Genomic DNA, 16,232 nt, shown 5'->3' with positions numbered 1-16,232 from the left:
GTGGGGGGTGAAGTGTGAATCTGGAACTGCCTCATCAGAGAGAGAGAGAGAATACATTGCTAAACTTGCTGCTCCCCTCCCACTCTTAATTGCATGTAATTATACTTTGTACTGTTTTCTATATTTTGCAAACAGTTGATAACTATGTTCCTTCCCTTATATTTGTTTATCACTCCATGGACAGAAGCAAAGAAGACATGATAAATGTGTGTTTTATATATATATCTATATATAGCTGACTTTAAGTTTTTCACAGGCTGTGGCAAACGAGTCTGGACTGAACTTCATATCTGTGAAAGGTCCTGAGCTGCTAAATATGGTATGTGCTAATCATGGGGCTTATGTTATTTATGGAATTCTTGTCCAAAATGTGGGGCAAGCAAAATTCCTGATAATTATACAGCTGATACTGGTGTGACTGAAGTTGCCTTATTTAACTTCTCCTTAAAGTTTTTAGCAGTGAAGTTGTTCATGTGAAAAGAGCAAAGTCCCTTGTGTAGCTTAAATATTTATCTTAGTTTAAATTACCTGGCAGGTGGAGCCTTCTTGACTTGAAGTAGAGTTTTTAAATGACCAGCTACATACATCACTGCTTTTCTATAGCATGGAGATTTTAAATGTCAACAGATGAAAGTGCTGTAGTTCAAATTTTTGAAGCACTGGACTTACAAGTGCTGTGATGTAACTTCAGTCCCTTTTAGAGTCAAGAGAATGTGTTGAACTGAGCAAGGTGGCTGTAGCTCCCATCTGGGAAGGCCGTGGCAGTTTTCTGCTTATCAGTAATGTGGAAGCTGAAAGCAGCATACTGGATTTGATTGATCTCTTCCCAAACATTTTTATATGTCTGCTTCAAGTACTGATACAGGCAGGAAATACAACACTTAAGTTAATGAGAAGCCCGACTTCCTTGTGGAATACAGAGAAAATAGTTGGCTGTGGTTCAGAGACTGTGTTAACATATAAATTGCATCAAAACATGTTTGTTTGGAAAAAATTAAGTGTTTGCATTTACAGCTTCACAGCCCCTGTTCTTACAGTTCAACATTCAAAGTGAAATTCTGGCTGACTTTTGAGTTCCCTACCACCAAGGCCCTATCTTCAGGCAACAACTCTATGAACTTCAGATGTTCATTGTGTTCACATTGCTCACTGGGTTTGTTTATGAGCAGCTGAAAAACAGGGTCCTTAATTAAGACTGTATTTGTTAATTCTCATCACCAGAATGATGGCAAGTTAGATTTACTGCCCAGAAAAAAGGAATTCTGTTGAACTCTGAATCTACTACAAATTGTTGAAAGTCAGCTAGTGACAATTAGTTCCTACATAAATCATGTTCAGTAAGAAAACAGAGATAAGCAACTGTTATCAGAAATAAACAGTAATAAAAGATTAGTAGGTTGTATTTCTCCTTTGCAAAGTACCTTGAATAGTGTTTAAAACTATGGATTTTTTTTCCCAAGCAAAATCTTCATGTCTTACGTCATTTCAATGTCGTTTCTCTTCTTTTTTTAGTATGTTGGTGAAAGTGAACGTGCTGTCCGTCAGGTATTCCAGCGTGCCAGGAATTCAGCCCCCTGTGTTATATTCTTTGATGAAGTTGATGCTTTGTGCCCTCGGAGGTCTGACCGTGAAGTGAGTCTGCCTTCAAATATCTCCACAAATAAATACTCTCAGTTACAGCTTTTGTGACATTGCTGGCGACAGAAGTGCCCAGAAGGGTATCTCCCAAGAAAAGCAGTCCACTAGGCTTTCTGTCATTTGAGGGAAAAAGTGTTGGTCAAGTTTTACAAAGCTTAATACTTTTTTTAGTATGCATACACAGAAAAAATATCCAGAGAAATTCAGGTTAAGCTATTGAGTTTGGTTGCAGGATGTTGCTACTATGGAATTAACATTTATGTCTTAGTAGTTCACCTGGTTAAAATGTTATTCCAGAGGTGTCAGTATTTAAGAACTCTTTTTTCTCAAAAAACTAAGTATTGAGAAATTTTGTGGCTTCTTGTTGAGGTACATATCAGAATGACTAGTACAAATATTTATATGTAATCCTGTAAGTGAGTCCTTTAGTTTTGATGGGAAAGAAAAGGTTTGCCACATGTTAAAATATGTGGCAAGTGTGAAGATGGCATAAATTTGGGATGGAGACACGCTAAGAATATAGAAGGAATCCACAATGCAGCTACATTGAAAGTGTGAAAAAGAACCTTTTTCTTTGAGTAATGTTTCAGTGCAGGGACTTAGTAGATCTTTTGTTTCTTTTACCTTGAAATAGTCACATTTCCACTGTTTCCTCGATTTTGTTGACAAATTTCTCCTTCCAAAGTCAGGAGCCAGTGTGCGGGTAGTGAACCAGCTCCTGACAGAGATGGATGGGCTGGAGAATCGGCAGCAGGTTTTCATTATGGCTGCCACTAACAGGCCAGGTAAGCACCCAAAAGTCATAAACAAGAAATCAGACGTCCTTGGTTCTATTCTAATGAAATCATGTGTTCTTAAATATTTGAATTCTGTAACTAAGCCTGTTCTGTACTTAAAATTACAGTGTCTCCTCAAATCCAAAGCTTTTCTGATGAGTTAGTCTGTTCCCTGTTCATGCGGCACTGTGAGATAAAGCAATCTCTTTAAAATGTGTCTTACTTAGCACCTGGTACCATTGCTGTTAAAATGCTTTGAAAGACCTTTGACTGCTGTGGATTATGTCCTTGCAATGTAAAAGCAGAAAAGAGACCTAAAATGTACTTTTAAAATTTTTTTTACTACTTAAATTGATTTTCTATCCAAAGCAGCCTTACAGTTTTCTGCTTTATAGATGTATTTTTTTTTTCCTTAAGACATCTGTCTCGTATTAAATCATTTTTCCATTTGAAAATCATTTTTCTTATCTTTTGCTTCCTGGGTTTCATGTTCTGAACTAGACTCTGTTTGGATCAGTTACTCTCCTGTTCCCTCATATTCTGTCTGGCTTGGATATGGACAGCTGTCCTTGCTCCCTTGCTGGCTCTTCAGTTTTTGGTAGCTCTTGCAATTTCAGCAGCATCTTCTCAGTTAATAACCTAAACACTGATGTCTGCTTTACAAATATCATGTGTTTTATGAGCAATTTTCTGCCTCTTTTTTTTTTTTTTTTGTTTTGTTTTGTATTATGGAGAAGTCCTGTGTTTTATTCATAGCAAGAAACTTGTCTTTTCCTGAATGTGAATTCCATTTAAAAGCTGTGGGTTGTAAGTAAAGGAATTTGTTGTCAGTTAACAAAGAAACATGCATAAAGATGTTGCCCTTCCTTGGTTATGAGGATTTTTTGAATATTGTAACTGAAATGAAACACAGGGTTACAAGTCTGTCTTGTAAAACCATACTGGTGTGGGTACCAGAATTTCAGAAAAATCCTTTGCACCTAGAATTTGGCAAATTACTACTTACAGTGAGACACAGTTATTTCTTACCTGCATGTATTAAGTAAGGACAAGATGTAGAGTTTTGCTGAGAAATGGCTTAACAGAGAAAATAGTAGCATAGCTGTTCTGGATATAATTTGGAAGATGAGAAAGTTAAAATACTTGATATTTCTTGTGCTCTATAAATTAAGAAAAATTTGGTTTGAAATAGTCTATAATAGGCAACTGTGAGCTGTGGGGTTTTTTTTCCAATGGTCAAAAGCTTCAAAGATTTTGAGGAAGATCTTCCTATGTCTTGAATTCTTTGCATCATGACAGACTCTCGGGCCTTCCACATGATGAAGTATGAGCCGTAGGGGCTTAAATCTGTATCTGCTTGTACAGATTCTTTGACTTAAAGTGGTAGGTTTTCCTGGCATGAGCTTGCTGGCCTGAGCTATCTAATGCAATGCAGGATAGAGAATAGGGTTATACTACATGTAGATGCAGTGGGATGTACCAAGAGTATTGGTGGGAGTGTCATCAAGTTGCCTTAGGAAAGAGATCTCTTCCTAAATTAGTTGTGCTATTCCAAGCATTTGTATCAAGCAGCCTTATTTGGAAGTGTTTCTCAAGGGCTTTGTATCTAATTACTGACTTGTCATTATCTCTGACTGGAGCTTGGGCTGGGAATTCCGGCGCTTCTGAAGCGGAGGACACATCCAGCTGTACTTCCTGCAGTGCCTCCTCAGCCTGTTGGGCACAGGGCCAATCCTTTTTGGGCTGCTCTGTGTCACTGTTCTGAGCTAAGGATTCCTCTTGTGGAGGCAGCTGAGTGCAAGCACTCCAGCAGCTTTACCAGGGCCAGTTTAGGGTAAATATTGCTCAGATGTTAATTTCAAAATATAAATACTTACATGTAGCAGGTTTGTCCTAATTCCCTGATTTAGTTTTACACTGATTCAGTGCTTGCTTACGGGTCTGATTTTCATGCATATGTGAAATAGACACCTGTTCAATTGTTAATTCCCCTCTCTATAAGCCTTACACTGGGTGCATTTTTACCATTATGTGGTTAGAAAGTACCTCTGGAATGGTTTGGGGATCTTTTTTTCTTTTTTTTTTTTCCTTCAGTTTTAAAATGTCACTGCTGCCTTGTTCAGCTGCAGTGGCAGGTGTACTGTGTGACCATATGGGAATAGTTTTGAGGGCAGCTGGGAAATGTATGAGGCATGAAATCAACAGTGTATTATTAGTCAGTGACATTGGTGAAAAAAGTGGATTTGAGGTAAAAATGCCAAATGCAAAGAAAATGCAAAGGCAGGGATAACAATTACAGTTAATTTCTGTTTACTGAATTTGTAAATGAATTAATATCCTTTAATTTGATGATTTTATCTTGATAAAGATTCAAGGAGTTGTTTTGCCAGTATTAATAAAATGATTTTTTTTCTGAATGGCCAAGCTTGGCACATCCAGCTTCTGCAGAAAGAGGCAGTTTGGATAGGATGGACATCAGCTGTGTGTATGAATAACATTTTGGATAGGTTTAGACCATGATTTTTTCCTGTGATATCTGCATTTGTCAGTATGAGGAAATAAAGTTTCCAGCTGATGCAGCTTTCATCAGAACAGTTTCTACTGAAGTTGTGGTTAAGTTAGGGAAGCTGATTTTTCTCTCCTGTTGTTTGTTCACTGTTCATGGGGCCTGGGAGGAGGCAGTGTTCACCACATGAAGTTTTGCTGGTGTGGTCTGGGTACCTAATAGGAGCACATTGCAGGTAGAGAGCAGGGAAGTCTGTGCTAGTAAAGCACTCTTAACCACCTTAAGAATGCAAAGCCCAGGCAGAGACCTGTAGGACAAGCATAGCTTATACTGGCTACTATGTTGAAGTGATTCCCACAAACAGTTAAAGCTGTGGTGCCTGAGAAGGTCTTTAATCTTTGTAAGAAAGATTTTTCTGTCGTTGTCGTGGTGAATAGAGGGTGCTGCTGGGGTGGGGGGTTGTGTAATGTAAATCTGAATAATATATGTGTCCTAGCAGAACTGCCTGCAGTCTTCCACTGGGCCAGTACTGTCAAGTGTGAGATCCCATGGCTTTTAACCCATGCTAGTAGAATTTATTGGGAGAGAAAATGGCTTTTCAAGATGCTTCTTTTTTTAGAGTGACTGTATGCATGGTAGCTTTGATAGTTGGTTGCTGGTACTGTTCATGACTGTCAGTGCTTGTTGTCAGCATTGTAGTCTGAAATCATTATGCAATAGGAAAAGTCTTCTCTCATAAGTTATTATTACTGTTGTTGTTGTTGTTACTGTTATTGCTATTATTGTTATTGTTATTGTTATTATTTAGGAGTAGTTGCAGTTAGGCTAGCAATGGCTCAACCACTTTTGGCATCAAGGTACGTTCCTGGCACAGTTGTTCCAGTGAGGTGTTGGCACCCAGGACAAGGTGTTACTGTGAAATGGTGGTGGTTTATACCCCATGGCTAAAGACTGCCAAATTCTCGTTTATATGGCCTTTAAACACTTGGAAGGTTTTAATTCCTATTTTGCCAAAAGGACAGGCACAATAGATTGGTTCCTTTGTTTATCAAATACAATCTGCAAGTGGTAATTCTTATTCTGGCAGTGCTGAAATAAGCCTTTGATGTGCCCTAAAAAGCAGGATATTTGAGTGGTTTTTGCACTTACTCAGTGACTTTGAAAGTCCCCTGTAGATATTTCTTGACTCCTTCTAAATTAGCAGGGATGCTGTATTCCAAACTCAATCTCTTTCCACCTAAATGCAGAATCAATGTCAAACTTTGTCTGAAGATGATTAAACTTTTAAAGTACTCAATATCATTAGAGAGAGAGGGGGGAAAAAATAGAGGCAGAAATGTCATGTCTTGTTAGACCTTTAATGGGTCAGAATAATTATATTCTTTTCCAGTCTACTTCCTTCCCCAAATCCAAGACTAAATACTACACAACTGCCAAACACTACTGTTAAAAAAAATCTATAATTTCCCACAATTTTCTGGTTACCAGTTTGAATTTTGGGATGGGATACTGCTGCTTTGTACTCTTCTCTTACTTCCCTAAGCTTTGAGCATTTATAAACTCCTTAGAGAAATGCTACCAAGGCATCAGCAGCATTTCCCCTGGGATCTAGGGAACTAACTATGTATGTAACATGAGGAAACAGTCAAGATTTTAAACTTGACATAAATTGTGATGATGTCTTGCTTTTATTCATGGCCTCTCTCTTTAGCTTTCTGAAATTAATTCTTGCACAATTCCCCTTCTACTGTTACCTTTGAGCATGATCCTAGTTCCAGTGAGTTCTATTTTTTGTTAGCAAGTTTATTTTAATTTTTTCAGAGCTATTCATGTGAACCACATGTTTTGAAACACAATAAAAAAAATAATCACCAGTCTTTAACAATAGTTAAAGTTTGGGTTTGGGCATTGTTTATGTTTTTACCTGTTTATACATGTTGCTGAATTAAAGGCAAGATAACATCTAAGAAAAGCACTTAATACGTGAGGCATGGAACAATTTCTTTCATAATAGTTCTAATTCACACAAATTATATTTGTGCATTTCAGCAGCCCTTGAGTGTTGTGTATCTTTCACAATAACTTCAGTTGTTAACTGCAGCGTTCGCTTGGAGTCTCAGAAAACCTTTTAGGGCTTCTGGGCCTGCATTTCAGAACATCACAAATGGGAGGGTCTAGATCTTGTGTACTTCGAATATATTTTTGAAAGCTGTAGTGAGAGTATAAGAGAAGTTTGATGGACTCACACAACAGCTGTCACTGCTGGTATGCACTGAATTTCTCTAAATGTGGTTGGCTCCTGTACAGTTGAGATAAGAAATGAATAATCAGCTAGAAATGAATGTGGGATTAACAGATTCTATTTAGAAAAACAGAATGTCCCTGTTTAGGGAATTCATGCACAGATACTTTCAATAGAATGTAATGATTCTGTCAAATTTTGCAATAGTTTGAAGAGCAGTGTAGCAAACTGTAATGTGACATAATTCTCTAGAGGTTAGTGCCTGTTTTAACTATTAAAAACAAAACAAGGAATAGATGTACTCTAAATATCTTCTTATGTAATTTTGTCAAATTATTTGGAAGATGATACTGCTGTCTTCTAATGACAGTCAACACCACTGACCACCTCAGAAAGGCAGAAAATTATTAACTAGACATTTCTCCTAATAGGAGTATATTCTCTCTGTGAGACAACTGCTTGGAAAAGAAGTGCTGTGTTTTACCACATTTCCATGCTTCACTTCCTTTCCAACTTAAGGGATAATAATAGGCTTTGAAAGGGGTATCTGCGATAACTACCTTAATTTCATTAAAATGTTAAATGTATCTGAAATGAGTTGACTTTTTTCTGTTTAGATAACTTTTAAGGTAATAGATATGGAGAGAGTGTTATGATTTATCAGGGTGGAATGTTTTGAAATTCCTTAAAGGGGGACATTATTCAGTTCTTTTGAATGGATATGAGGCGCATCTAATGAGTGCGTTTGCCCAATGAGTAAATACTAATTTTCTGCATTATGTGACTTGAGTTTTCAAGAACTTCAGGCCCAGGTCTGAACCAGAAGAATGAAATTAGTTGATTCATAAGGAGATGGGGAGTGTAGATCTCTGTTTTAAACTTTGGTGTGGTCTTGTTGCTGTAAACCACCATTACTGCAGCTTATCAAGTTCTGTCAGTTGTGGTAACTCTTTGAATGCAGGCAGTGTGATCATTTCCATACAAAAAGATGAATGCAACTTCAGACCACATCACTGACTTCACATTGTTGGACAAATAGCAAATACCATGTTCTCAGCATGCAAAATGGAAACAGTATTTTCCATAGCTAGCTTAATATTTTAAAATATTATTTAATATTTTATTTTTGGAATGTTAGAATGAAGAAATCAGCAAGTGCCTGGTGTTGTAATGCAGTCCCTATTGAGAGGATTTGTTTTGGTATTTGTAATTGATCCTTTGAGTGAACTTTGTCATCTCCTATTAATAATGTGACAAGAAACACAGGAACAGGAAAGTGCACTTGTGTCAAAAGCAAGGGAAAGTGTCATCTGGAACGATGCACAGATGTGTAAGTAACATGTTTTTGTCTGTGCCTGCCATGGCAGGGATTCTGTTTAACCCTTGTTTCATCTGGCCTGGATTAAATTAATACAACCAGTCATTACTTCTTTTTCCCCCCTCACCATTCTCATCACAGTCGCAGTAGCTGATTTTTGCTTCCATAAATGCTTCTGCCCCTGACTGCTGTATCTTAGGGGAAAAAAATGCTTTTGTCCAAGGAAAAGATAATGGAGTTGTTCTTTAAGCGTAAGTGGGAGAGCAACTGGAACAAAAGTATGAGTATCTTTAAAAAGTGGATCAAGACCATATTGTGGTAGGATCAGGTAGTTCAAGTCTTGACAGAATTGAGCAAACTTTTTTCATTTGCAAAAAAGGGACAGCTTTACTTCCCTGCTGCTGTTTTAGGGCGTGGATGGTGTCTGTTTTCTTTAAAACATCTATACAGTAAAGATTAGCAGCTTCACTTTTCCCACATTTCACTTTAATGTACACAGCTGCAGTTTGTCTGTTAGCTCCCTTTTGTCAGCAGGGCAGAGCCAATGCAGGCTGTCAGCAGCCTCATTGGGAGGCCTTGATCATTTCCAGCTTTAGACTTAGATGGAGCTGTCAACTGCCACTTCTGGGAAAGGTTCTTGCAGCAGTTACCTCACACATCCATAGAATTTATATACTTGAAAATAGTCTGTTACAGTAAAAGTATAGATTTCTTTATATCTTCTGTGAGTGCTTTTGTGACTTTGCCGCTCATGTTGCTGTGGCATGTAGGATATCATAGAGCCATAGAATCATTTAGGTTGGAAAAGACCTCAAAGATCATGGAGTCCACCTGTTAACTCAGCACCGCCAAGTCCACCACTAAACCGTGTCCCCAAGTGCCCCATCTACACATCTTTTTGGTACCTCCAGGGATGGCGAGTCAATAGAATTCCTCAGTGAAATAGAGCAGTTAATACCATTATTGGTTTTTGGTAGATGGGGAAATAGGGCATCAAGAAGCATTGAGAAATACCATGCAGACAGTTTGTGCTGAAACACAGACAGAAATTGAGGCCTTTTCCAAGTTACATGCCCTGTCTGTATCTCTTGTTATACCAAAAGCATTTATATCCTGACTTAGTTTGTGTACATAGTAGTGAAGCCTGTGGTTCTAAAAGGCTGCTACACATTTCTGTTACACTTAAGCTTTGAATGATTTTCTAGAAACATTTGTGATAATTTTTGCTTTCTTACTTCTCCACACATCATAAATTTGGAGTCTGTAGTTCTTCCTGGGAAACAAATTCTGTACTTTGCAGCTATATTTAGTACTTTCATGGGTTTCCTGTTTTACCATTCAGATTACTATTATGTAGTAGAAATGCAAATGACCAATAAAATTAAGTTTGCATATGGGTGGTTGTGATTGGCCCTGTGTACTTGTTATGCTTGACTTATCACTGTCCCATTGGGTAGAGTTCCTCCCAGTAGAACAAACTGCTAATAATTGATGTGGAATTCCTCAGCAAAAATGTTCTAATTCTGTATTGCCAGATACATGGTTGTCTTCATCTGTGAAGAAATGAAACTGGTATTTATGAGCCATCATTGAGCAGATGTGGCTGAACTGTCCTGGGTGGTAGAGACAAAATTCAAAAAATGAAACTTTTTCAGTCAGCTACTTTAATGCTCAGAGCTTCACGTCACGGCACAAATGCTTCTTGGAGTCTTGGTACAAATATGCATATATTCCTTCTCATGTGGAGACTTTCCTAAGGGTGCATCTCATTTCTGTGTTAATTCTTTTCTATTTTTCCTCTCCCTAAGATATAATTGACCCAGCTATCCTGCGTCCTGGTAGGCTGGATAAAACCCTCTATGTGGGTTTGCCACCACCTGAAGATCGACTTGCTATTTTAAAGACCATCACCAAAGTGAGTATTTGGAAATATAGCCTTAATCTTGAAGCTTGGTGGAATGATGTAAGACAAATTAAATGTTACAAAGAATTGCAGGATCCTGTCTCATTAAATACTTTCACGTATTCCATGAGGTCATAAAAATAATCCCTCAGCCCATCTGCTGTTAAATTTGCTCTGAGATTGCAAGGGGCTGATGAATCTTGATTAAAGCAAACCTGTTAAACACAGAAGTTGCTGCCTTTATAGTCATAGTTTGAACAGATTTAATTAGAAGATTCCTATCTGTGTGAGTAATGGGCCTAGAAGTGTTTTGTAAGCTTTTTTTGGGAGGCTCCAGACATTCACCAGAATGATTCACAAGCTCCATCTGTATTTGCTTAACAGTAATTGTGACATGTAATTGGCTTTAGGATTAAAGGAAGCTTGTGATGATAGAGGTTGTAGGTTAAAGTAAATGTGAAAATGTGAAATCTGTGCTTTCATGGGTCCTCCCCACAGTTATCAGCACAATCTGCCACTCAGAGACTTGGACTATAGAATTCTGTGTGAGTATTTCTCCAAGTATGGCACAGCAGCAGTCAAGGCCTTAAAAATGAACATACAGAGCACTATGAATTACTTGGATATTTTCTGCTTTTTTCTAGTAGATCAACACTGAGTGTTAAGAGCAGGTGTTCTATCAGATCGGGGTTTTTTGCTGCAAAGGAGAAAAATTACTTAGTGTATTTGTAATAAAAGATAATCCACACTTGTGTAACCTTAAAGTTGTGGTGTATAGGCCATAGTTGATTCAGAATTCAGAAAGTGGGAACTTGTTCAAGCCTGTTCTTTCATGCCAAAATGGATGTTCAGAGAGTGAATTCTCATTACAAATTCAGGATTTTAGACTTTCCTTCGTTTGTTCTCTGCATTACTTCATGGATGAAAATATATTAAGTGTTCCTCCATTTGCTATTTGCACTAGACCAGTTTGTTGTTTTTAAGTTTTACAGAAATACTTCCGTTAATTATTTTTATAACCCTGTTCTTAAAGATGATTGCTTTTCATGAGATGTTGAGAGAAATTGAGTGTAACATCCTTGAATCATTTTTCAAACACACTGTAAGGAATCATGATGTTTGTTTTACCAAATTTATTTTCAAAGGTTATTAGGGGTGTAGGAGAATAGTACAGCAGAACTTGATGCTTTGCTCCCTTCACTGGAGGAAAAGGTGGTATTAAACAGAGCTGATTTCGCTCACTCTCACAAGCTTCCCTTGCTCACACTCTCACAGCTACATGTAGTCACCAAGATACACAAACCCACCTGGCAGGGGCAGGATCCCTCGTGGGAAGCACTGAGAATAAGTGAGAATTAAGTTCTCACTTCATCTTTTGACTTCCTCTTGTTTGGCAGTGACCAGCTGGTTGTTAGGGAGAGCTGTTTTCAGTTTCCCGTCAAGAATCAAGTTCAGAATTGGGTTTACTGCCATAAATCTTGGGTGAGGTGGCTGAAAAGTGTCTTTGCTCCCTTCTCCTGGGAATCTTTGTGCCTACAGTCCTATCTTCCTGTTGGGATAACATCAAGAGGCGTGGCAATGGGATGTGGTAACCCTGTTATTATCCCATTGCCAGAGTATTTTTGTCTTCTGCTGAGAAGTCATATTTGATGTGGCCTGATCTGCTTATGGGCCTTCTTGTGACAGAAGGAATACATTGCACAGTGTTTATCACCTTGGTTTCTGTGGATCCTGTCACTGGTTATCATGTCGTTTATCACGCATTTTGGAATGCAAGATGCTTTCATGCATGCTTAATTCACACTAGTCTGACTTTTGATTACAAATCCTTGTGGTGAATGAGGAGTTAAATCTTTAAAGATGTGTAGGAGTTACCTGAAAGAAGAACATGGAGTAAGACGAGGGGAAAATGTGTTAAATTAATTGAAATACTTTAATTTTTGTCAGATTTCACCCATGCATTCCAGGTAAGGAAATTTGAAAAATTTGAGAACACCTCTGCTCAAGGCTAGAGAAAACAAAATGTTTGGTGCAGATGTGAGTGGCTTCTGGATGATGGCATGCATTCCCAGAAATCTCCAAGGAATACACACACAGCATGTGGAAACAGAATCACTGCTGAATGAAAACATGGATGCTTAGAAAGGCAGCATGAGGGGTAGAAAAGGGACTTGGGGGAGGAAGACAGACAGCCTAAATGTAGGCTGAAACTTTGTTGTGAAAGACTTTTATTTCAGTTAACTTGTACAAATCAGTCATTCCCAATTATGCACATTATGCAAGAGAATCCTGTCTTCACATGTTTCTGTTACTACTGGACTGACATTCCTGCAAGCTGCATCAAGCTCCTCTGCTGCTCAGAGCTTGGCACCAGAGCAGGCAGAGCAAAAAATGCCCGGTGTATTTGCTCCTCAAATTTTGTAGTAGTGGAGAAGGCATCTCTCTGGCTTGCAATTTCCTATAAGAATTACTAAAATATCCCATATGAAACAGTATGAAGCTTCCTTGTTTCCAGGTTAAAGTCTCTCCTTTCAGGATGTTTTCAAATGAGGCTGCTCCTTTATTTTTTTGTTACTTGTTATGTTACTATGTTTTTTTTCCCTTTCTAACATTTAAACATTCATTCAAGATTGTTTCCTTACTCTGCCTAGTCCTTGACTGTTCCACTGCCTGTTAAGTATTGAAGTGTTTTAACTTGCCAGTTACTATATATTTTATTTTTTCTCTTGAATATATTGTAGATATGCAGTATATTAGTTCCTCTGAAGAAGTCAGAAAATAATTATGTGAATTTGTTCATTTCTGTCAAATGAGTTTCTGGCAGAAATTCGTTATTGTATCAAAAAAGTGTTCTTTCCTGTCAAAACTCAGACACTGTTTGATACAAGAGACATCTTGAATCTCTGCACTATCGTGATACTACTTTACTGTTGTCTAAGGATAACAGGGAGCATCTCCAACCTTAACAGTGTTTGGAAATTTTGTTGGCTAGTTTCAAATACCATTTATAATGCAGTTTAGTATTTTTTGCTGTTGGAGATGCAAAAATAATAACAAAAGAAACCACTTCTGGGATCTTCGTGGAGGAAGGAATAATAATGTGGAAAAGTAGTGTCCAAAAATCTACAGTATATGTAAACCTCTATGAAATCCAGATGGAAAACTTCTAAGTTTGAAAATTCATATCCAGAATATAAAAGATATATAATTAATTTAGTCTTAAAGGTGTCAAGAGTAAACTGACATGCCTATTGCTTAGCTGTTTGATTTCAACACACAGTAAAACTAGAGGAGCTGCAGCTAAACAAAGCTGCTGAAGCAACCAGCTATTATTATTATTCCACATATGGAACAGTGCTGGTGCCACAATGCCCTGTGGCAGGCTGGCCATCATTTCCTTAGAGAAAATCTAATCTGTGGGTGGCAAGTAAAAATTTAACAATACTTAACATTTTATAATTAAATAGTTTTAAGGCTGATTATCCTTCTTGTCAGTTTGACATTAAAAATATTAGTATTTGTGGATATTGCATGAAATTTGTCAGACCCCTATATGATTCCTGATTAAAGATAACTAATCACTTCAGGGATGGCATATGTAAAAAAAAAGTTTTCTTACCTTCTCTTTTTTCTTACCTCAACCCCTTTAGGATGGCACCCGACCTCCACTAGACAGTGATATAAGCCTGGAGGAAATTGCTTACAGTCAGCATTGTGATTGTTACACGTGAGTACCTTCTACTTTTGACTTTCCTATTTAAGGTGCAGTGCCAGCAGTCTTCTGATGCATGATCAGGTGTGTTTTGTTGGTATTATTAAGAGGGTTTCTCAACTTTACAAACCTTTGCCCTCAGGCTATTTTTCTTGCTTTCACTTGTGCTTTTTTCCAAGAAGTTGGTAGGAATATATGGATGCTGAAGTCTTCTTCATCTGGAAAAGTCCTCTTCATGTTGTAAATACAGAACAGTAGGGGCATCTTGGTTTCCCTTGCTTTTATTTTATAATTCTTGCATCATCTGAGGACAAAAGAGCCCTCTTTAAGTTGTGGGCTGATAATGATGATAAAAGCAAATTGGTTAAACAGCCATAAGCAACTTGTTTTGTCACAGAGTTGAGAGCAATCTGTTTGACAAAGTAATGAGGGCCCATTTCAACTTGTGCTTTGGGGATAGCAAGGTGTGGCTTTAGGGAAAGCTTGATGGCCATATCTGTCAGAATTATTTGCAGTTATGGTCCATAAAACTTAAAAAGCTTTAAGCTATTCAGTAAGTTAGTAATAATGTTTTTATGGAGTTCACAGAAGATAAAGTTTACAACAAGCTGCTTGCCACAATATTACTTGGGAAAGATGAGTACTTTTTCTTCCTACACCTTTCATTGTTTTATGGTCCAATGTTGTTCTTTTTCAGTGTGTGGGGATTTTGATTTGTTTTTTTGTTGTGGAGTTTCTGTGGTTTTTTTGTTTGGGGTTTTGTTGTTTGGTTGTGCTTTTTTTGATGTTTGAGTTTATCTGTATTTTGAGTTTGGGGGTTTTTTGTGTGTGCGTGTTTGGGTTTTTGTTGTCGGTTTTGATTTCTTTGCTTTTGTTTTTTTTGGGGGGTTTTTCTTTTAGCTGGTTCGGTTTAATTTTTGCTTTTTAAATACTTTATGCCTAGTACCCCCAAATGAAGCATGGGGAGTTAATTTTGAAAATTTTTTTTGGTTCAATGACTTTCACCAGCTGAAAGGCTTGTGAAAACTTCCAGCTGTTCCAGTTCCAGGAAACTGGAAACAAGTACTTAAACTGATCTGACCATGTTTTGTAGATACTGTTATTTTAAGCATGTTTACTGTTCGTGCAGCTTTGAGCAACTTTTTGTAAAGATGAGGGACTTCATTTGATTCTTTCATAAGATTTATAAAAAAAAGAAGTTATGATCCAACCAGGTGGCAAATTATTTATCAACTCTTTGGTGTTTTCAAAGATGGGGTTTTTGCCTCTTCCCTTGCTTTTAATTCATTTGATCTTAATCTGTGACTAAAATCTGAAGGGCATCACTCCGTAATGCAGGGTGCAGACTGGGTAGTCGTCAGGCCTCTTTCCAATGTTCTTAAGATGAAACTTTGTTACAGCACAACCAATTTTTAATGTCATTTTTAGTGTCTTGCCTTTCTATCTGCCATCAGCAAAAGACAAGAGGAATTTTTCTCCAAATAATCTGTTGTTTGTATCTCTAGAGGGGCAGACCTTTCTGCTCTTGTGCGTGAGGCTTCCCTTTGTGCCTTGAGACAGGAAATGGCCCTGCAGAATACTCAAAGCAGGAAAGGTAAGAAAGCTTTAAAAAGAAAATCTTAACTGAATAGTGACAAGATAAATGGAATGTAAAGTGTTTGAAGTAGTTCAAGACAAGCATGAAGCTGTGCAAGCTGTATATCATTGACTGATTGACTTCTGAGCCAAACAAAAGTCAGTCACATAAGGGGAGGTCGGGGAGGGTACAGGAAAAATGGTTATGCTGGAAAGTCAGCATAATTTTTATTTTGAAGGAATTGAAGCTTGCAACCCTAAAGAAAAGATTCTGTTAAATGGTTATGTAAGCTGGTTATTTTCTAGACTAAATACCCCTTTGCCAATTTTCCCTATCACTACCAAAGACTAATTGTGCTGACGTATTTGGAGGAGGGTTGTAAACTGCACATTCCCTGATTACCTACCTTTGGCCCCCAGCTGTGTTGTGTAACTGAGCATGTACATCCAGCACTGATGGAGCTGGGAAGATCTGAGTGCCACTTTGGATCTTTGGTGCTTAGCTCATCAGTGCCTCTTGCCAGGACTTTAACAGGGAGTTATAAATTGATTCAAGTACGTT

The 16,232-nt window shown here is 37.8% G+C and overlaps 1 protein-coding gene across 3 annotated transcripts in view; it reads left to right on the top strand.

The window, feature by feature from the left end:
- Positions 1–16,232, top strand: part of NVL (nuclear VCP like) — a 38,739-nt gene that overhangs the window by 17,074 nt on the left and 5,433 nt on the right. For 2 of the 3 annotated variants that reach the window (XM_042051884.1, XM_042051883.1), the window contains 6 exons: positions 257–319; positions 1,513–1,632; positions 2,324–2,423; positions 10,289–10,395; positions 14,034–14,110; positions 15,601–15,689. In XM_042051884.1, coding sequence (XP_041907818.1) covers positions 257–319; positions 1,513–1,632; positions 2,324–2,423; positions 10,289–10,395; positions 14,034–14,110; positions 15,601–15,689 — 556 coding nt within the window. Of the gene's footprint in view, positions 1–256; positions 320–1,512; positions 1,633–2,323; positions 2,424–8,300; positions 8,493–10,288; positions 10,396–14,033; positions 14,111–15,600; positions 15,690–16,232 lie in introns of those variants that run through there. The other variant, XM_042051885.1, reaches the window with a different exon arrangement.

This window comes from Corvus kubaryi, unplaced genomic scaffold (assembly GCF_017639235.1).
Source record: "Corvus kubaryi isolate FWS band 111438036 unplaced genomic scaffold, C.kubaryi_AGA036_p1.0 76, whole genome shotgun sequence".
In the NCBI taxonomy this organism is placed as follows: domain Eukaryota; kingdom Metazoa; phylum Chordata; class Aves; order Passeriformes; family Corvidae; genus Corvus; species Corvus kubaryi.
This window is presented reverse-complemented; position numbering and strand designations above follow the sequence as displayed.